Raw genomic sequence first — 22,577 nt, forward strand, 5'->3', positions numbered from 1 at the left:
ACCTCAACCCAATTGAGATGGTTTGGGATGAGTTGGACCGCAGAGTGAAGGAAAAGTAGCCAACAAGTGCTCAGCATATGTGGGAACTCATTCAACTGTTGGAAAAGCATTCCAGCTGAAGCTGGTTGAAATAATGCCAAGAGTGTGCAAAGATGTTGTCAAGACAAAAGGGGACTACTTTGAAGAATCTAAAATCTATTATAATGTGTTTAACACTTTTTTAGTTACTACATGATTCCATATGTGGTTTTTCATAGTTTAGATGTAGAAAATAGTAAAAACGAAGAAAAACCCTGGAATGAGTAGGTGTGTCCAAACTTTTGACTGGTACTTTACATATAGCCTCCTCCAATTTGTACTGGACTCCAAGTGCATCGTCAAATCAACCAATCACACTAATATGAATTCCTCCCCTCAGATGTCCAAAGACTAATCCATCCTTCCCAGTACACCACCATTTACTATTTCCTTTGAAATATGTTCTTCTATTTTAGTGTGATGTCTCAAAAGTGCCTTGAGCCTCTCTATTTGTACAATTTCTACCAAGATTACCCTAAAAATAAATACTTTACCTAAGAGTATAATCATATTTCCCAATTGTAGGTCCGTCTGAACACAGACATTATGACTCAATATCTACTCCTGAACCTGACTCCAAAAGTGAGCTACCGAAGTGCAGTACCAAAAGAGATGATCAATTGATTCTGTTTCTTCGTTGCAGTCTGTACAGGGCTGACTGTTCAATGCCCCATTTATTGAGCACTCTTTTTGTGAGGAGAATTTTATATAACAGTTTAAATTGAAATGAACGGATTGATGCGTCAACTGTTGTTTTGTATATCAGTTCATAAACCGGTTGCCATGGTATTGGGACATAAAAAATCTGTTCCCAACTTGTCAAACCTCTTGACCTTAAGTGAAATTGATACATGTTATGAGTTATGCTAGGTATTTAAAGCCATGAATGGTTTTTGATTGGCAGTAGTTTTAACAATCCAAACTCATGTTCATTAGATAAATATGCTAATTTAACTGGTTTGCCATTCCAGGCAAAAAAATTATAATTAAATTCTCGACTTGATAAAAGATTCTCCTGGAGTCGGTAGAGCCATGATTGGATTCATATACTATGAAATCACTACGGGATTAATTAGGATCATTTTTCTATAGATGGACAGGTGTTTCCCTCTCCACAGTTTCAATATCCTATCTATTCTACCAAGTTTTCTACCAAAGTTAATATTTGCAACAACATAAAATTTTTACGGGATATGTACACCAAGCACATCAACTTCACCATTTGCTCGTTTAATCGGGAGACCACATGGCAGTTAAAAGTTTGTATCTTTTAGAGACCCATCCGTAACACTTATCATAGTTGAGTTTTAGTCCAGAGGAACTGAGAGAAATTATCCAGGTACTCAATAAGGCCCTTCAAGGTTGAAGATTGAGTAACTCAAGTGAAAATATGAATTATCTGCGTAAATTGGTCATTTTGTCTCTAATCCCTTAATTTTTAGGCCCTCAAAGTTCTCACTGGTTCTGATTTTTATCGCTAACACTTCAATGGCCGTAATAAATAGGTATGGTGATAGAGAGCAACCTTGATTTACACCTCTTGACAGCTAAAACATTTCCGAGAAGTAACAGTTATTTATTATTTTACATAAGGTAAATGACTTTTACCCATTTTATGAGAGATCCTAAAAAAAATCCAGGCTCGTATTATTAGATTCAGAGGTACTGAGGTACTGTAGCAAAGGCTTTCTCAAAATTTACTACAAAGATTATACCCGGTTTACATGAATTCTCATAGTTTTCAATTTTTTTCTCTTAGTTGTCTAATGTCTCCAATATATCTTCCTTTTAAGAATCCCGTCTGATCAGACCGGTCTAATTCTGTGAGAAATACATTTAGCCAATATTCTTTCGTCATGACATTGAAGGGTAACTTAGATGAAGAGGTTAATCAGAGAAGACGGCTAGGATAGAATAGTAAAAGACAAAATACATGTTTAAATATCTACAGAGTTGTCTACTGAAATCCATAGAAGCTTGCAAATTAGACAAGAATAAGAGAAGAATGAGAGGGCAATAAAAAATGTTTTATTCAAAGTGAGGATTCTTCCATCAAATTAAGCGAGGAAGATGTTTCTCAGAGAAGACATTAATGCTCCTAACAAGCGCTCTGTTGACGAAGCTGCATCATCCAACATGACAGCAAGGACTGCTTGTGTTTTTTTATTACAACATATAACAAAACTGCTGTTGATTATCATGAACATAGAGTGGGCCCCAGAGAAGAGTGTATCTATTCAGTTGGTCTAGCTCTATACTAAATTTGCAAAGCATCTGCGTTAGTTTGTGCAGCGCTCAGCATATATCTCACAGTAAAGGCTCTCTGAGGCCTTTCCGATTGTTACGCTGCTCTGAAGACAAGGCCTACTTCACTTTCTGCCCCTCAGTCGTGAAACAGCCAATAGAAGACCCCGCTTTGAAGCTGGCTCACCACCGTTTCTTTGTTTGTTGTCGTTCACACAACTTTGCCGAAGCTGTTTGCGAATCAATTAAAGGATTCATTTTAGCGTTGTTTAATCATTCCCAACATGGAGGAGACGATCGGCGCTGACCTTGGGAGTGATGCTCGATATGCACATTTTCCCCGTCGTTTGTTCTCTCTGTCTTCTCGGGCTATTACGCTAGCGAGGTGTCCTTTTTACTAACGCTCCATCGTGGACAAGCGGTTCATCTGTCATCGTTTCCATCTTCAGTCAGCCGAGTGCAGTGAGAGGATGCATTCGCTGTCTTTTATTTGTGTGTGTGTGTGATCCATGAGGAATGCTTTAAGATTTTCTCCCTTAAGCACTCTGAATAATGGGACACACACATGCAGTCATGCACACGCAGTCACACACACATACACAGTCACGCACACACATAAGTGATATCATTCAAAACCCAAATTCAGCCACACCAGTCTGATGTGACATTGATATGTCCTCTTGGCCTCTTTACAAAAGCTGGAGAACTCAGATCATGATTACAACCTCAGAGTTAAGCCTGAAGAAGTAGTTTATCCAGAGGATCTGGAAATCAATCTCTCGTGCAATCAATGATAAATTGCTAAAAACTATAAATCTGACAACACAATTTCAACCCTTTTCCATCCAAAATATTCTGTGTTTACAGATTGTCGGATGATATCAGAGGTTGGTCAGAGACGTTCCTCTTCACCTTCAGTGTGTATTTGTTATACTGGTGTTGGTACACAGATGTTTGTTTTATGAGTCTGAGGGAGAGATTCCCAGCCCCATTAGTGTCAGATGACAGCCACCTAAGCTCAGTCACTGGGATTTATTAATATATTGCAGAGAGGAGAGCACATGTCATACGTGATATGGGGAAGAGCCTGGATATATGACAGGTCATTATTGATAGTTAAACCCTGCTTTGCATGTGTACACTCCATTAATTCAGTGCAAATAAAGTGGCCGGCACCCATAAATTGTCATTTCCCAGCAGCCATTGGAACAGTAAATAAGCAGGCGGGATGAATAACATCTAATAATCCTCTATGATGATTCCCACCAGCGTGTTTGGAGATCTTACACTTAAATTCTACCTGGCAATGCATCCATCGGCGGTATGCAATCAGCATTCCCTTTCTACTCCGTCTCGCCGTCTCTCTCTTGCACACATACTCACACAGATCTCTCTATTTCCTTTCAGCTCACACCTACACATAAATGACTATGCATACATTGAAAAATAACTCGCACACTTATTGAGTCAATGAACAATCTGGACACAAAGACAAGTCTCATTTCAGGAAATGTCACTCTTTATACAATTGAGCTATTCATGGTGTCTCAGAATAGAGTATTATTCATGTGTGGTACCCATGCTCCATTTATGGCCCATATTGACAGTCAGAGCCAAGACTTCGCATTCTGGCATGAGGGGATTAAATACATGCACCAACATGGATGCTGTCTCTCAAACGAGGGGGAAAAAACTCTGACATTTCATCTCTTGCAGGGCGGCGGGATAAAAATGATTGACAGTCGGTTCGGTCTGCCGGTGTACCCTTTCTCGGAAAGCACAAAGAGAACTCTGCTCTACCCTGACCACTTTGAGAATCAGGAGACAGGCCTGCCTGTCAGCAAGAGAGATTTCATGATGGCTCTAACTAATGTGAGCAGCCTCCTCATCAGAGCCTCACACAGCAATGAGCGGGTCGCCATCTACAGGTAACCACACACACTGCACCACACTGATCTGCCACGACATCCGCTCTTTGGCACAAGAGGCCAAAATCAGCTGGAGTTTTCTGTTCTTGATGTTATTTGTATGTTAGAGAACGTCGTTATGAGGTCTGGCAAGACAGATTATAGAGAAACGTTTCAGATCTCTGTGTTCTCATGTTCAACAGTTAATTTGATCTTGTCTAGATTGTATTTGAAAAGCTGACCTGATGCTCTTTTCTAATGGTGTGATGTTCTGGTTCTGTCTTCCTGTATCTGTCCTCTCTTTACCAGGCTACATTCTGTCAGTCTGGAGGTGGCCAGTGAGTTCTCCAGCAGTGAGAAGATGGCCAATGCTGTGGAGATGTGTCAATGTCCCCCTGGATACGGTGGAACGTCTTGTGAGGTAAATCAGAGCTTTCATTTCCCCGCGATTTTGTGTTTTTTCTTGGGATAGGAAAATAAAAGAAAGTGAAAAGTGGCTGTGTGAGAGTGGCTCTCTGCTGCTGTGTCATTTTCACTTCCATTCATTGTAAAGTGTGTGTGATTGGTAGGTTTGGGTGTGTGCGGGCGTGCATGCTTACGGGAGCGTAGTTGGCTTGTAAGTGTAAAGAGAAGCTGACATACAGGTACAAACAAGGGTATGCTATTACAGCAATCTGTACTCTCGGTTGAAAACGGTATTTTCTATTTAAAAAAGCGATGGGTATTGATTTCTGCATGTGGCGTTTTGTGCTGACACCAAATGTGTGTGGGGGAGGAGGCAGGGAGAGGGGGAATGAAATATAATGCACGGTTATCATCAAGTCTTGATAGGCGCTGGAGAGGGAGAGAATGCTGGAAGTGACCTCGGTGAATAGCGGCGGTGGCGTGCTGTGAAGTGTGCGGTGACACTTGTGTGGCCTCGCGGCTCAGCACTAATCCTTTCTCCCTCAGCAAAACCATTAAACGTACAGAGTACTTAGAAAGATGCTGCCCGAGGTTTCATATCTACAAATCCAATAGCATAACCTTTATGGAAAGGGTAAATCTTCATAGTACGTGTACTGGTGATTGTTTTATACTCTCTTCACCCAATGCCCAGGGGTCTAATATCTATTTATGTATGTTGTTTTTCTATGTCCTTTGTGTTTCAAATGTTTTTCCCTTGTGCTTTGTTTCTGTCCTTATCCTTTGAGAAAAATGCCCTTGCTGTTCTACGCTCACCGTTATGCTCTTGCTGTTCGTAGGCATTCCTTTATCCAAGCAAGTCTTTTGTTTCTTCAGTGTAGTTTTCACCTTTCTCTTTCCTTGTCTCTTTCTCCTCTCTTCCTTTCTTCCTCTCTGCAGAGGTATGACAGGGTAGCACTTCTGACTAAGGTCAGTACAGAGAGAACGTGCAGAGCGAGACAAAACACAGGGCATGTTTGTTGCTGTTGTCTTTCCTCTGGGTGTACCTCGTTGTTTTCAGCCTCGTAGGAAAAGTTTTTGAAGCGATGCCCGACGGAGTGTTGTGTCCGATCAATGTCCACGAGTGCATTGAACTACACAGTGTCTACTGAGAGTTGACAAAATGGCTGATGAAGCTTGCGTTTCTAAAGCTTGTGTTTCTAAGGCTTATTTTAAGGCTATTGTACTATTGTGAAGCTTGCGCATTCCCTATTCTCTTACTTGTAATTTGAACTATTGTTTTGCTTTTGGATTAGTATGTGTACCTACTCAGATAAAAAACAGCCATTGTTTACCTGAAATTGCTTGCTTCCATTATTTTGACAATTTACTCAAATCAAATCAAATCCCATTTTATTTGTCACATACACATGGTTAGCGGATGTTAATGCGAGTGTAGCGAAATGCTTGTGCTTCTAGTTCCGACCATGCAGCAATACCTAACAAGTAATCTAACCTAACGATTTCGCAACAACTACCTTATACACAAACAAGTGTAAAGGAATGAATAAGAATATGTACATAAAAATATATGAATGAGCGATGGCCGAACGGCATAGGCAAGATGCAGTGGATGGTATAGAGTACAGTATATACATATGAGATTAGTAATGTAGGGTATGTAAACATTATATAAAGTGGCAATGATTTGGGTTGAAGATCTGAATGTAGCATTTCAAATTCATTGTATTACTATTCCTGATGCACAGCAATAAACAATAATATAAAAAATGTCTCTCCAACTGTACAAATCAAAGCACTTAGTGCAGCAAAATTGATGCATCAATTACGGCTTTGTAGGTCTAATTATGAACCGCAAAACAGCTTCTGAGGCAATTAAACGCCAAATCTCACTGACTAAAAATAGTCATTTGTATTTCCACATTTTCCACGTTAGCTTGGAGACATTTTGTATTGTTTTTACATCGTTACATTTTGATTCACCTACAAAGCAGTGCCTTTAAACTGTCAAAATGCTGTACCCGGTTTTTCATAGTCATGATATGCCTTGGTGACTGTTTGTGTTGCAGATGTGTTCATCGGGTAATCGAAGGGTCAACAGCACCCTGTTCAAAGGAGTGTGTGAACCATGCGACTGCCAAGGCCATGCCACAAACTGTGATGACATCACTGGACAATGCTTGGTACGTTGGACAAGAAACGATGTGGTGGGGGGGGGGGGGGGGGGGGGGGGGGGGAGTCCACATGAACACATTTCTCATTAGTGTTTCAATTGGCTATGATAATCCTCTCATATACACTTATAATATACACTTATTTCCCCTGAGTGGCACTGAGGTCTAAGGCACTGCATCTCAGTGCTAGAGGCGTCACTACAGACCCTGGTTCGATTCCAGGCTGTATCACAACCGGACGTGATTGAGGGTCCCATAGAGTGGCGCACAATTGTCCCAGTGTCGTCCGGGTTAGGGTTTGACTGGTGTAGGCCATCATTGTAAATAAGAATTTGTTCTTAACTGGCTCTAGTTAAATAAAGGTTAAATTCATATACAAATTCATAAATTAATGTCCCTGTCAGTCGCAGGGGTGTGAGTTCTCAGAGCTGTCTCATTCCACTGAGCTACTTTAACATGTTCCTTCCACCCTCGTTAATGGTGGACACAGCACCTGCTCCCGAGTTTCACCTTACAACAGGTCACAGCTGTGCTCTCCTAAAGACGCAGCGCATGGCAAATGCTACCATTGGAGATTGTAAAAAGTGTTTATTGTTTTGTTTGAAGCTTGGCCAATCAACAGCAACGAATTTGTTGGAAGGACATGTTTGATAGTTCGTAGAAGACTAATCCTGACATCACCTACTGGCATAGTATGGCATTACGTCATATCTGCATACGTGTGCTCCAGGTGTTGTAACAATCCTACCCTTGGTAATATTACCACTGTTAAATCCTTATAGCACTGATTCTTGTGAGGATTAAGCCTCCACCTGAAGAGAGTTGCTGGTTGGTTCCCAACCAGGATACCATTTTCTATCGTATTGACTTTCTGCTCCCTCTTTTCATTCGCAGCCTGTGCGTGTTTTGCTCAGGACTGTGTCGGTGGAGACAGATATCAGGGTGTACCCTGTGGAGATTTGTCATGACTCTGTGTTCAGATAGACGTGAGCTGAGTGGAGGGCTGTGTCCCGAGGGCCCGGGGCCAGTCTCAGCTGTCTGTCTGTCCTCATCCAAACAGCTAGCTAGCGCTCTCTGACCTCTCTCACCTTCTTCTGGCGCACCACTCCCACCGCTCTGCTCTCACTGTCTGAGCTGCCTTCAGACAGACTAGACCTCCTTCAGGATTAAACAGACGGACTGCTAGAACAGTGATGGGATGTTTTATTATATATCAGCTATGAGCAGGTGGAAGGGAGATGGGGATGTTGATGGGATGTTTTATTATATATCAGCTATGAGCAGGTGGAAGGCAGATGGGGATGTTGATGGGATGTTTTATTATATATCAGCTATGAGCAGGTGGAAGGCAGATGGGGATGTTGATGGGATGTTTTATTATATATCAGCTATGAGCAGGTGGAAGGCAGATGGGGATGTTGATGGGATGTTTTATTATATGTCAGCTATGAGCAGGTGGAAGGCAGATGGGGATGTTGACAGGATGTTTTATTATATATCAGCTATGAGCAGGTGGAAGGCAGATGGGGATGTTGATGGGATGTTTTATTATATATCAGCTATGAGCAGGTGGAAGGCAGATGGGGATGTTGATGGGATGTTTTATTATATATCAGCTATGAGCAGGTGGAAGGCAGATGGGGAGGTTGATGGGATGCTTATTTATTTGTATTGATTTCATCTTTATTCAAGCAGGTGAGGTCCATTGAGACCGAAGTCCTTTTTTTGAAGGGGAGCCCTGCTTCACAACAATGCAGTGATACAAATTACACAAACTGAAGGCAGGAGCATGAGAAATACAACAATGCAAAAATACAAATGATTCTAAAAAACACGTACATTAGTCTTGAGAATTTTTTTCAATACCCTAAAATGTCCAAAAGGCATCCAATCGTCCAAATCAGTAGCGACAAAAGGAATTTCAAGAGTTTGCCATTGCTGTGAGAGAATAAGATATTTTGTACTTTTGTAGGTCAGGAGCGATCATGCACAGTAATCTGTCAGCTGTGGTGTGGTGTCTACGGTAGGCTACCTCCCTGACTCCTGGCGTTGTCTCCTCCCAGGCAGGTTAGTGCCTGTAAATGATGTCATGAGAGTGAGTTAAACCCTGGCCACCCTCATCCTGCTCAGTAGAGTGTGCCTGCCCGCCTTGCATCTAGAAAAGCTCTCAGGATTGATCCCACCAGGGATTGGACATTTTAACAGAGACAGGAAATGATTTGGAGAAACAAATAGGCCAAGCAAGTGGCACAGAGCCAGTCTTGTGTGGGGAAGGGGGTAAGCGCACCCCCCTCCCCCTATCACATCAACCCCATTACCCATTATTAGCCTCCCCACCCCCATAATCAAGGGATCTTCTCTATGCTGGTGATTATGCTGAGTAGACATCTGCAATTGACTCAAGAGCGTTTAGGTTTTATTGGGGCTGACGATGCGTGGACCCAAAAAAACTGCTCTCATTTCATTAGCGGTGCATTACCGGAGTTTGGGTTAATGCCAATCTATGGGGAAATGCATTACGTTTAATTTGGCAACATCAGACTCTCAAAGTCTCTCCCAATTATTCACCAGACCAGCTCAGTCAGACAACGCTATGGAGACGAGACAGGTAAAACTTTGGGTTTCTTTGTAGATTAGACTCAAATTTTGAACATGCGTTCGCACGTGTGACTGCATTGCCAATCAAGCACAGCTGCTACTCAAACAAATTATGACAATGCACCAGATTTTTATCAAAAGGAAAGGAGGACCAAGGCACTCTTCATATAAGTCATTCAAATGCCTTTGTGTCTGGGGCATGTTCAATGGAAACAAAGGTTAAAAACTCGCATTTCGGCTGCACGGCCAATAGTGAATAGTGCCTTGGTCCTCCTTTATTTACCAAAGAGCACCTTCTGTCTACAACAATCTACTATTGTTTTTTTATACCTTTATTTAAGGAGGCAACTCAGTTAAGAACAAATTCCTATTTACAATGACTGCCTACCCTGGACAAACCCTAACACAGACAACACTGGGCCAATTGTGCCCCTCCCTATGCAACTCACAATCACAACTGGTTGTGATACAGCCTGGAATTGAACCAGGTTCTGTAGTGTCACCTCTAGCACTGAGAAGCAGTGCCTTGGACCGCTGTGCCATTCAAGAAACGTAGCAGCTTCTGTCTACCAAAACCTACTATTGTTTACCTTAGCAGCTTCTGTCTACAAAAACATACCATTGTGTACCTTAGCAGCACTTCCCTTCCTTCTCTTTTTTTCTAGACCAGATTTTTACTTGGAAAAACTGGTTTATAGTGGATGTATACCCCCCAAAAAGTGTGTACTGGTATTGTTCTAGAATGAAAGAAGGGTTGTTAACCTAACTAAACCTACTGTATATTTCTAGGGCTGCACTGACCACACCACTGGATTCCACTGTGATGAATGTATCCCTGGTTTCTATGGGGACGCTACCAAGGGAACAGCCAATGACTGCCTGCCCTGCGCCTGCCCCCTCAATATCCCGTCCAACAAGTATGTCATCGCATCTCACATGGAAATAAGTTTATATGACACTTAATCAGAATCGTTATCTAGCCATACTGACCTCTCCCTACCTATAATTAATTTTCATGACTCTAATCCTGTGTTTTTTTGGGGGGGGGATCCACCACCGTGACTGGCGGTGCTGTTGCCTAGATCTGTTGTGTTTCCACCATGTTGAGGTCATTTACTTGTGAACAGGGCCAGAGACAATAGCTCCAGTCAAGCACTGGTAATGGGTGGTAATCCCCTGGTGGCTAGAGTGGAGCGGCGTGCCCCCAGGCCAGGAGCTGAGCAGCTGAGCATTCCTCTACACTAGGCCAAAGTAGCAGAACCAGCAGCTAAAGAAAGCTTCTTCCCCCAGACATTCCAAAAAGGCAGTGCTACCCCACCGTTCCTGCCCTGGGATCCAGTGTCTTCTGAAATAGACTGGCCAGTCATTCCATCAGCCCTCTGTCAGGAACACTGGAACCTATCCCTGACCCAGCCCAACTCTTGCTCTATCTTTGGGATCAGGAGGGGGACAGGAGCTGGACTCTCCCTCTTTTTCAACTCAGTAATGTTGTTGTGTTTATGGGGGACAGAAGGATGGGGTTGTTGATACGTGTTTCTTTTCTTTTTCTTCTACTTCCTGTTTTTCTTACTCAAAAACATCGTAGTTTCAGCCCTACGTGCCATGTGGACCCGCGAGGGGAGCTGATATGTGACCGATGCCAGCCGGGGCACACCGGACCACGCTGTGACAGGTGAGTGCCCAAAGACAAAAGGAAGACGAGTTAACCCTCCTAGACACAGTCAAAACAGTACTACCACAGTCATAACAATACTACCACAGTCATAACAGTACTACCATAGTCATAGCAATACTACCACAGTCATTGCAATACTACCACAGTCATAACAGTACTACCATAGTCATAGCAATACTACCACAGTCATAACAATACTGCCACTGTCATGACAATATTACCACAGTCATAGCAATACTGCCACAGTCATAACAATATTACCACAGTCATAACAATACTACCACAGTCATAACAATACCACTACAGTCATAACAATATTACCACAGTCATAACAATATTACCACAGTCATTGCAATACTACCACAGTCATAACAATATTACCACAGTCATAACAATACTACCAGAGTCATAGCAATACTACCACAGTCATAACAATATTACCACAGTCATAACAATACTACCACAGTCATAACAATATTACCACAGTCATAACAATACTACCACAGTCATAACACAGCTGCATTCCGGTTGACTTTACTCGGTGTGAGAGGTTCAGTGTACTTTGTTACCTGCTGTTAGGTATTGGTAGATTACCTGTTTCTTCAATGGGTTGTTGACAACTCTCTCTGAGAAATGTGAATGTCTTTTTGTATGTACAGTGCCTTCAGAAAGTATTCAGACCCTTTGAGTTTTTTCACATTTTGTTGCGTTACAGCCTTATTCTAAAATTGATTAAATAAATGTTTTCATCAGCAATCTACACACAATACCCCATGACAGCAAAGCGAAAACAGGTTTTTAGAAACGTTTGCAAATGTATTAAAAATAAAAAACAGAAATAACTTATTTACATACAGTACCAGTCAAAAGTTTGGACACACCTACTCATTCCAGGGTTTTTCTTTATGTTTACTATTAACACATATGGAATCATGTAGTAACCAAGAAAGTGTTAAACAAATCAAAATATATTTTCAGTTGTGTTGTGACAAGGTGTACAGAAGATAGCCCTATTTGGTAAAAGACAAAGTCCATATTATGGCAAGAACAGCTCAAATAAGCAGAGTAATGACAGCCCAAGATTAATTTAAGACTTGAAGGTCAGTCAATCCAGAAAATGTCAAGATCTTTGAAAGATTCTTCAAGTGCAGCCGCAAAAACATTCAAGCAGTATGATGAAACTGGCTCTCATGAGGACCGCCACAGGAATGGAAGACTCAGAGTTACCTCTACTGCAGAGGATAAGTTCATTAGACTTAACTGCACCTCAAATTGCAGCCCAAATAAATGCTTCACAGAGTTCATGTAACAGACACCTCAACATCCACTGTTCAGAGGAGACTGCATGAGTCAGGCCTTCATGGTCGAACTGCTACAAAGAAACCACTACTAAAGGACACCAATTTCATATCTCATAGCAAAGGGTCAGAATACTTATGTAAGCTATTTCTGTTTTTTATGTTTAATACATTTGCAAACATTTATAAAAAACTTTTTTTCCCCCCGCTTTGTCGTCATGGGGTATTGTGTGTAGATTGCAGACAAAAAAAAATATTTAATCCATTTTAGAATAACGCTGTAACGCGACAAAATGAGGAAAAAGCCAAAGGGTCTATACTTTCCGAATGCACCCTAGGTCTATGTTCGGTATGTGATGCTGTGCAAGATGACAGATGTTATCCGCATGAAGAGAGAACTGTGTCAATAGGTTATAGATAGTCCATAATTAGTCTTGTGTTTCATTTAATTAAATGGATATCTTCTGATTTAATTACGCTCATGACTATTGGCAGTTTTAGATGATGTATGGTTCTCACACTGGTGGCTAGTGCATTTTATTGTTTGTTATTCATTGCACATGCATTTCAAAAGCAGCCCATATGCCACTGTGGTCTTTTCTGGTTTGTCTGTTCAGTTCGGTCGCCATATGGTACTGTGTGCCTATGAAAGCCACTCATAAAAGCGTGGAGAATACAGATGGGTTTAGTTGATGTTTCAGAGCGGTGGGATCTTTCCCAGAGGCATCGGTAGACAAAGGACCAGCCTCTCTGGACCAGCGGAAAGATTGATCACTTAGTAGTCGGTGCCCGCAGTTCTGTTCTGAGGTCTCTTAATTTCATTTGCGACATAAATGCATCAGTCGCTCTGTTTCTCTCTCTCGCTCTCTCTCTCTCTATCTCAGAGACAGAGAGACGGAGGGATGGATTGTTGGTATTTCTACTTGCTGTGTGGTAGGTGTGGGTTTGATGGTAGGCCTTATGGCACTGCTGCAGGGCTTAGAGTCAGAAAACTGCCAAGGGGATGGGGCGAGGCAACACCCCTCTCTTTGACCCATACCCTCTGACAGATGGAGACAGGCAGCTGTGGGCACGCATGCCATCCCTGTGCTGCGCTGCCTTGCAGATTGCCCACTTTGCTCTTCTCTTGATCTATAAAGCAAGAGGTGGGGTGAGGACGGATTTGGGTTCTGCGGGCCATACGGGGGACAGGGGGGACAGGAGCTCATTTACGCTACAGACAGACAGGATGGGGCCTCATCTATCATGGCTGCCTGTGAAGGGGGCCCCGGGGCCCGGCTTCTCTCCCAGGAGCTCTCTGAGAAATGGTGAAGTGAAGGACATTACAGAGGTGTGCTCTCATAATGTCCCTCTCCACACCTGGACCTACAATACCTCTTTCTAGTCTAGAGAGTGAACTGAACTCTGGAATTGGAGCACTGTCTGCCTGATAACAAGTGCCCTGCTGCAGCACCAAGGAGGGTTAGTTGGTAATAATAGCTTTCTCCTCAGCGCCATCAAACTACTGCAATTCCTGGAAACAAATTGGCAGTCGGAGTTAAAAGAGGCGCGTGAAGAGGTCTCTCCCTCCCTGGGAAGCCGTTCTGCAGGGGCCAGGAGTACATTCTCCCAATCAAGTGCAGAGTTTCCAGTAATAAGATTATTGATTTGGGAAGAAGAGTCTATCCTGAGGAATCAGCCAGCTAGAGCAGGGAAAGAGGTTTCACTTCACATTTTCTGGAAGCTGATCTGAGTGGCCAGGCAAACAGAGGGAAGCTGTCGATGAGAATACACAACATAAGCTTGGCTGATGGAAAGATAGATAGAAACAGACTCTGCTTTCGATTGATAGACACAGACCTCCAATCCTGTGCCTATTCTCTGTCTGAGCCTCTGAGCTCCTTGAAACATATTAGCGTTTACGTTTAGTTTGGCAGCGAGTGGGCATGGATATCTGATCCACAAGGGCCTGACAGATAGAGTGGGGTGCGTTGCCAGGTTGGGGTGAGAATGTTTCCTGTTTTAAAGGCGTCTGCTTGGAGCCAAGAGGAAAAGCTGCAGATGTATTTATAGATAGGGAAGGCAGACACCTGGCGGGAGACATCAGTGTTAAAGACGGATCCTTCTTGTCTGTCCGAGAGAGCAGGGCGGCCAGGCTGCCAGGGAGAGTTCATGGGTGTGTAAATACATCAGATGGCACATTTGGTCAAGAATAGCGCCCTCACCCTCACCCAGTCAGGAACCACAGACCCAACTGAACTGGACTGAGTTGGATGTGGGTAATAGGAGTTTTCTGAGCGGATATGCTGTAGTTGCCAAGCTACCCATACTCCTTGCTCCGACCAAACGCTACGCCATGCCCACGGATGATAGTTTTTTCTCTGCAATGAGCCTGGATCTGAGTACCTCCCTGACTATTTCTAGAACTCAAACAGATTCTAACCATTCTGATTGGTCCTAGAAACCAATGGGTTGCTGCACCAGAGTCAGAACTCACATGGGGAAAGCTTCCTTTTAGAAATGCATAATCGGCTTTGATACTGATTGGTTAAAGATGATTAAATCGATGGTTACTTTGTTTCGTACACCAGCCCTCGTTTTGACGTCACCACAAACGACTTCACCAACGGCAGTCTCAGACTGAAGTATGTAATGAACATAGAGCAGTGGAAGAATTCAGTTTGAGTCGTCAGGGAAATACAGAATATACAGTAAGCCTATCTCAGAGTTGGGCAACATACAGGTTGTTGGTGGGGGGGATTATTATTTTGGGTTAAAAAACACTCCAGGTCACTCTTGAATGGCTAAAACTAGATAGAAAGGATGTTGAAATTATAATGGAACTATATATTTATATACATTATAATGGACCTATATATTTATATACATTATAACGGACCTATATATTTATATACATTATAACGGACCTATATATTTATATACATTATAATGGACCTATATATTTATATACATTATAACGGACCTATATATTTATATAGATTATAACGGACCTATATATTTATATACATTATAATGGACCTATATATTTATATACATTATAACGGACCTATATATTTATATACATTATAACGGATCTTTTTTTATTTTTTTTTTATTGTTATTTTACCCCTTTTTCTCCCCAATTTCGTGGTATCCAATTGTTGTAGTAGCTACTATCTTGTCTCATCGCTACAACTCCCGTACGGGCTCGGGAGAGACGAAGGTTGAAAGTCATGCGTCCTCCGATACACAACCCAACCAAGCCGCACTGCTTCTTAACACAGCACGCATCCAACCCGGAAGCCAGCCGCACCAATGCGCCGGAGGAAACACCGTGCACCTGGCCACCTTGGTTAGCGCACACTGCGCCCAGCCCGCCACAGGAGTCGCTGGTGCGCGATGAGACAAGGACACCCCTACCGACCAAGCCCTCCCTAACCCGGGCGACGCTAGGCCAATTGTGCGTCGCCCCACGGATCTCCCGGTCGCGGCCGGTTACGACAGAGCCTGGGCGCTTTATAACGGATCTTTACATTTATATAAATTATAATGTACCTATATATTTATATAAATTATAATGTACCTATATATTTATATACATTATAATGGACCTATATATTTATATACATTATAATGGACCTATATATTTATATACATTATAACGGACCTATATATTTATATAAATCATAACGGACCTATATATTTATATAAATTATAATGTACCTATATATAAAGTGTAATGTATTATAATGTACCTATATGTAAAGTTTGCATGCATAGAATCTCAGCACCCAGACTATGTAATGTGTACAGAACCAAAGGGACTGACATATATAGTGAAGGTAAACAGGCAGGTGATGGAGTCCAGGTGAGTCTAATGAGGCACTAATGCACGGACCGATGGTGACAGGTGTGCGTAATAATGAGCAGCCTGGTGACCTCGAGTGCCGGATAGAGGGAGTATACGTGACAGACTAGTATGAAATGTGTTGATCAGGACCAGTGCAAATTATACCGTGACCTCCTATATGTTTACACGCTTTTGCATGGACGAAATGTTTTGATAGGCTAATGTTACTTGATGAAGACATGCTGTTATAGCAGCTCTGTGCTTTTGTCTTGAAGCTAAAATGTAGCCTAATGTGTGTAGCCTACAGACAAGAATTGAAACCCTTTAATTTTCTGCACATAGGCCTTCATGCTTGTGAACTGTTGCATTATTCAAGAGTGCCATATGGTTTGGCTGCGTTATTCAATAGTGTAATATGTTTTTGTTGAATAGTTTGTGCTTACTGTCTAGTGGCTACTGTGATATTTATGGTCAATTTGAGCTGCGGACCAAAAATGTTGTTTTGCCAGCCTCAACGAAAGGTAAGGCAATGCCATACTGTGAATTGAAAAGTAGAATTCTCTTTCGTCACCCGGCTCCTCAGACTCTCCTTACCTTGTAGTGGGAATAGGGATAATGACAGTTTCTTGAGTCTCTCAATCAATCAGAGATCATTGTAGCTGGCAGGCAGCATTGCCGCAAAAAAATATGCTGGCTCTTAGATGGCAATCACCTCACTCTCTCGCAATTTGCCAATGGGTGCAGTTATTATTAGATGTTATAACATTAGAATTGTCGACCTCGAGAATGAATGGTGCTCGTCAAGGAACAATTGAGGCCTGGACAAATGTACTTGACTCTAAAGAATAATCTCAGCTAAAGCCCAACACATACACTGAACAAAAATACAGTGGTGGAAAAGTACCCAATTGTCAAAAGTAAAAGTATTTGGTTTTAAATATACTTAAGTATCAAAAGTAAAAGTATAAAAGTATAAAGTATAAAACATTTCAAATTGCTTATATTAAGCCAACCAGGTGGAACAATTTAATTTTAATTTGATTTACAGATAGCCAGGGGCACACTACAACACGCAGACATAATTTACAAACGAAGCATTTGTGTTTAGTGAGTCCGCCAGATCAGAGGCAGTAGAGATGACCTCTTGATCAGTGTGTGAGTTTAACCATTTTCCTGTCCTGCTCTGTATTCAAAATGTAACAAATACTTTTGGGTGCTCTGGATCAACATGTACAATAACCAATATCCAGCAACTTCACACAGCCATTGAAGAGGAGTGGAACAACATTTCACAGGCCACAATCAACAACCTGATCAACTCTATGCAAAGGAGATGTGTCGCGCTGCATGAGGCGAATGGTGGTCACACCAGATACTGTCTGGTTTTCTGATCCACGCCTCTACCTTTTTTTAAGGTATCTGTGACCAACAGATGCATACAGTGGTTCCTCCTTTAAAAGTTGCGTCATACTGCAGCACACCTTGCAGGCTGCTGCAGCATTCTGTGGCACGTTATCTAATTGTCAGCCATTTTTTGTTAATGCAAGTTTATGCTAGTTTGACCAACAAAGGGCATCTTTGAGAAGCATTTGATAGTCTTCCATATTGGCATTACCAGAGATTTTTTTTTTTTTTTTAACATAACATAGTATATGAGATTGATTTTTTAGAAATTTGGCTTAATTAATTGTATTAATATTATGGTGTTTCTATTCCAAGAAAAACAAAACCCTCAGGGTTTCCGTTAGGATGGAATGGGAAATATGGTGCTGTACAGCGTGACGCTCGAGAGTATGCTACAGCATAAGTAGATTGGAGGATTCTAAATTAATATCTAAGGGGCATAACATTTCCACACCCTAATTGTAGTGCAACCAAACTTTCAGTTGAGTGTATTTGCCTTCTCTACTGGAAGTTGATGCTGTTGCTATGCAACCTCTTGCTAGCTAGTTAGCATTACAAACTACAAGTTAGAGATTTTTCGACTTTGGGTGTGTTCTTAAATTCAATCTGGAGTGGCTGCATTTATGAGTGTTGTCAAATTGTCCGTTTGTAAATTTGTAAACAGACCGTTTTGCTCTCGGAGCGCACACAGGACGTTCGAGCCGAGGAGTAGGGTTGATTTGGGCGTTCTGGCCTTACAACTGCAGTTAAGCACCCAAGCTAACGTTGGCTAGCTTGCTAGCTACTTCCAGACATAAATAAGACCACTCTGACCATTTTACTCACCCTAGCAGAGCTGGTTAGGCAGTTTTCGTGTTAACCAGAGCATTGTTGACTGTAACTGTACTGCTGGAAACAATTTAATTACACTTTTTGCCAACGTTTACTGACACCGGCCATATTCAACGGGCGTTGAGCGCTTGTAAATTCATTATTCTGCGCTCTGGTACACTCAGGTGAGAGTGCTCTGAAATCGGAGTAGATAGCCAGTGTGAATTTACGAAAGCACCCGAATGACCATTGAGAACGCACAACATGACTGTATTCCCAGTCATGCGACATCAGTAGATTAGGTCCGCTTTATTTTTCCTTAAATGAACTGTAAATCAGTAAAATATTTTGAATTTTTCATATTTTTGTTCAGTATACAAATATACAATCTAGAACGCTTAACACATACAAACTATATATACAGTATTTACCTATTTTCATAATATATATATATACTTTGGGTGTTATTAAGAGGGGGATGGATGTAAAAGCAACCTTGGATGTTTGGGGGGGGGGGGGGGTGAAGGGTGGTTGTGGTTGGATGGAGACATGTTGGATGGGTGTGGTTGGGGAAATGGGATAGGATGTTACGGGTGGAGGCTCTTTCTTTTCAGTTTCCAAAGTAAAGTGATTCAATAATTTGTACTTATTTACATTTAGCATGTTTGGTCATGATATCTGCATTAGTGCTGTCTCCTCCCCAAGACACCCGCTTGATGGTTGAAATTAAATTACAGACACGTACTCACTGTTCCACGCCAATGGCTCCTTCTCACATAAGACAGTCAGAAGCAATAACATATTAAATTAATAAGTCTCCGGCGACTAAAGGAATCCGCTGTGCATGATATGGAATGATTACTTTTCCCATTTGCTATCATGCAGTAGAAGGGCTGTGTGGAGATAAGAATTGTAGCAACCATTTAACAAGAAGGCACTAGAATGTATATCTTTATCAGGGCAGAACACGACTCGCTTCTGAGGAGATATATGGCGGGAAAAGCAGGACAGTGCAGATAAGGGGGAGGACAGTGCAGATAGGGGGAGTAGCGATATTTTCTGTGGCTTCGCGCGTTTGCCTTTTCAGATTCTTTCTCTGTGTTTTGACTGCCAATGATATAGTCCACTGCCCACTTATTGTTCCCACTGAATATGTGAATTATGCACAAACTAAGTGTTCATGTTTGAAAAGGCAATTTCATAATTGAAGCCAGTTTCATCGTTGAAGTAATTTTAGTGAAACACTGAAGTGTCCGTGATACACAGCTGTGCATGCTGGGTGTGATCGCTTTTTATCCAGTTTCACTGAGACATTTAGCCTTCTAGTGACTTGAAAAAGAACAGAGGCACAGTGACCATATGTCCATTTCTGTCATTTGTACTGTGACTCCCCTCATGGGAAACACATTCTCTTCATAGCTGAGCAGTGATCATTCAGTCCACTACATACCATACCCTCACTCCTTCCTGCTCAAATTAGTCATGATAGGGCTATATTGTAACTAGGGACTGCGGTTATTCCTGGTCAGGACACAAGGTCAGGAAAGAAAAAAACTTGCCCAGACTCAGGACCCTAGCCATGAGTCATGATTTCCCTCTTCCTCTCTGGTCACTGTAGGTGCTCGAATGGCTACTTTGGTCAGCCGACGGTTAAGGGAGGCTCGTGCCAGCCCTGCCAGTGTAACGGTAACCTGGACCTGGCCTCACCGCGGAGCTGCGACCCCATCACCGGCTCCTGTCTGAGGTGTCGGGATGGCTACGGGGGAACCACCTGCGACACCTGTGCCGAGGGGTTCTACGGGGACGCCATCAAGGCCAAAAACTGCCAACGTGAGTATAAGAAGTGCATGAGTATCAGAGCCTGCAGTACGTTAAAGCCCCTGTCCCTGTCTGAGTCTCCTTTGAAGAGTGGAGTGTTGCTGTAATGTTATGCGAGCGCTGCCTGTCTGCCTGTCTGCCTGCCTGCCTGACAGACAGCCTGCATGCCAGATGTGGCGGTGTCTTTGAAAATGTTTGGCTTTGAGAATATGAGAATGTGTGCAGATGGTGACTGTCTGTGTAAATCCACATAAACAACCTGTGTTGACTTGCAAACTTCAATGCTCACCCCATAAAAGTTTATCATTCATCTGCCTCTCTGTTCTCAGCTGTACAGTCTGCGACGTTGACAATGTTTGGATGAAGATAACTAATTAGTCTCAGTTTACCAAAACGACCCATTGGACGATGATGCCAAGATAATTAAAAATGCATTACAGCTTATCACGGCTCATAGCCAAATTAATTCCTGATTTATAACTCTTGATATACAGCTGCGATAAAGACGACAAAGAAATGATCGAGGTATTGGTAGTGATTGACAGTACATTAAGACTATAGACTGGGAAAGCACAATAGTTAAACATGCAGCTAATGCCTCTATAGACTTCTACAATAGAATGGAATAGCTGCCTTCATCTGCAGTGATAAAAGGCAAGCGCACTACTTCCGTTTGAATGAAATCTGTCGAACGAAAAAAGTAGGTTGGTGAGAAGAAGTCCATTTTCGCTGACTTAGTCTGGCTGTCCTAACTGAGTATTGTGGTGTTGGGGCATTTTGGGCGGACAAGGAGTAATCAGCATTAGGAATGCAGAAACAGGGCCGTCGTTGATGGAAATTGCCCATGCTATCACGGTGGCAGGGAAAACAAGTTGATGATCATTGTCACAGATCTCTGCAACTTAATGTGGCTGACGCACAGTGTAATCTTGTTGCTGGTTTCAGTGTGCCATGAAACCATCAACCCGACTTCTCTCTTTCTCTCAGACAGCCCGAATTAAAAACTTGACCCACTTTAGATCCCATCTGGACTCCATGCTGTCAGGATGAGAAAGGGAGTCTTACAACTCATACTCATTCCAACCTGTTAAACATTGAATAAATGCAGGCATTTTTAAACCTTATGTGGGCGACTGAGCACAGTACAAAGACAGAAAAAAAGCAAATGTCCCCTCCAACCAGTCCTATAGGAAACCATCTGTGCCTGTGTTTTCTCTTGCAGATCACTGGGACTTTTTAAAGTAAATAATGAGCCGGTTATACAATGCAAATGTGTTCCTGTGTCTAGCAATCTGAAAGCGGTTGGATTTGCGTACTCTGTATGAGTTGATGACAATAGACAGTAGTACTGCACAGCAATAGGACCGAAGAGAACAAGAGGATATAGTTGTACTGTACAGTACATACCCTTATCTGAGAGGGCCTTGTTGGGGCTGAACTTAGACTGATCCTTGTTATTCTAAATCTGATTCTTTCAACTGATATCCCCTCCTCCCCTCTTCTCCTCCCCACCCCTCTCATTGGTCTACAGATTGCCAGTGTCACAACAATGGCTCTGTGTCGGAGGTCTGCCACCAGGAGAATGGGCAATGCCCATGCAAGCAGCATGTGGTGGGACGGCAGTGTGACGAGTGCATGGTAGGTCACCAAAGTATCAGTTGTCATTCCGAATCTTGTCAATTCGGTCACTATGTCATTTTATCATTGGGATACCCATAAAAAGGTGGACAATCTATGGGGACATTTCAAATCAGTTACTGCGTCAGATACTGTTGATTAGTAATGTCTGAAGTTGAACCAATTTTTCACTCCGGTGTTTGGTTTCACAAATATATTGTCATCTAAATATTTCCCAAAGTTTTAGGGTGACGACCTCATTTATACTCAGTACCTCAGACATTCACAGATAACTAACTTCCTGCCCCTCACTGCTCCTGGTGAATGAAGCCCAATTGTTGGTGGGATGCAGAGGAGCAGGTGTGTAAGCCGTGCTCCTGCAGCCGTACAGGGGCCATGTCCCAGCGCTGCGACCTGGAGGGACGTTGTATCTGTAAGCCCGGCTTCGTGGGCCATCGCTGCGACCTGGGTCGCCAGGGTTATGAGCGTCGGGAGACGCGCAGGCCAATAGAGAGGGTCCGGCTGCAGCAGGTCCAGCGCTGGGGCTCGTCCCGCTCTGGGGGCTGTCCCAGGGCAGCCTACCGCACCACAGCGGTAAAGACAGTAAAGATTTGCAGCACTGAGTGTTTTAGTGTGTTAGTGTGCTGTGATGCATCCCAAGCCTGCCCAGCCAACCACCCACCCACCCACCAACCCATCCGCCGACCACCCATTCACCCA

General features: G+C 42.6%; 1 protein-coding gene across 13 annotated transcripts in view; it reads left to right on the plus strand.

The window, feature by feature from the left end:
• Positions 1 to 22,577, plus strand: part of lama2 (laminin, alpha 2) — a 140,415-nt gene that overhangs the window by 59,024 nt on the left and 58,814 nt on the right. For 7 of the 13 annotated variants that reach the window (XM_036975718.1, XM_036975723.1, XM_036975720.1 and 4 more), the window contains exons 14-22: positions 4,039 to 4,250; positions 4,539 to 4,650; positions 5,574 to 5,603; positions 6,704 to 6,817; positions 10,196 to 10,323; positions 10,992 to 11,078; positions 20,041 to 20,252; positions 21,772 to 21,878; positions 22,188 to 22,451. In XM_036975718.1, coding sequence (XP_036831613.1) covers positions 4,039 to 4,250; positions 4,539 to 4,650; positions 5,574 to 5,603; positions 6,704 to 6,817; positions 10,196 to 10,323; positions 10,992 to 11,078; positions 20,041 to 20,252; positions 21,772 to 21,878; positions 22,188 to 22,451 — 1,266 coding nt within the window. The remainder of the gene's footprint in view (positions 1 to 4,038; positions 4,251 to 4,538; positions 4,651 to 5,573; positions 5,604 to 6,703; positions 6,818 to 10,195; positions 10,324 to 10,991; positions 11,079 to 20,040; positions 20,253 to 21,771; positions 21,879 to 22,187; positions 22,452 to 22,577) is intronic. The other 6 variants (XM_036975722.1, XM_036975728.1, XM_036975729.1 and 3 more) reach the window with 3 other exon arrangements.

This window comes from Oncorhynchus mykiss, chromosome 4, assembly GCF_013265735.2.
Source record: "Oncorhynchus mykiss isolate Arlee chromosome 4, USDA_OmykA_1.1, whole genome shotgun sequence".
Classification (NCBI taxonomy): domain Eukaryota; kingdom Metazoa; phylum Chordata; class Actinopteri; order Salmoniformes; family Salmonidae; genus Oncorhynchus; species Oncorhynchus mykiss.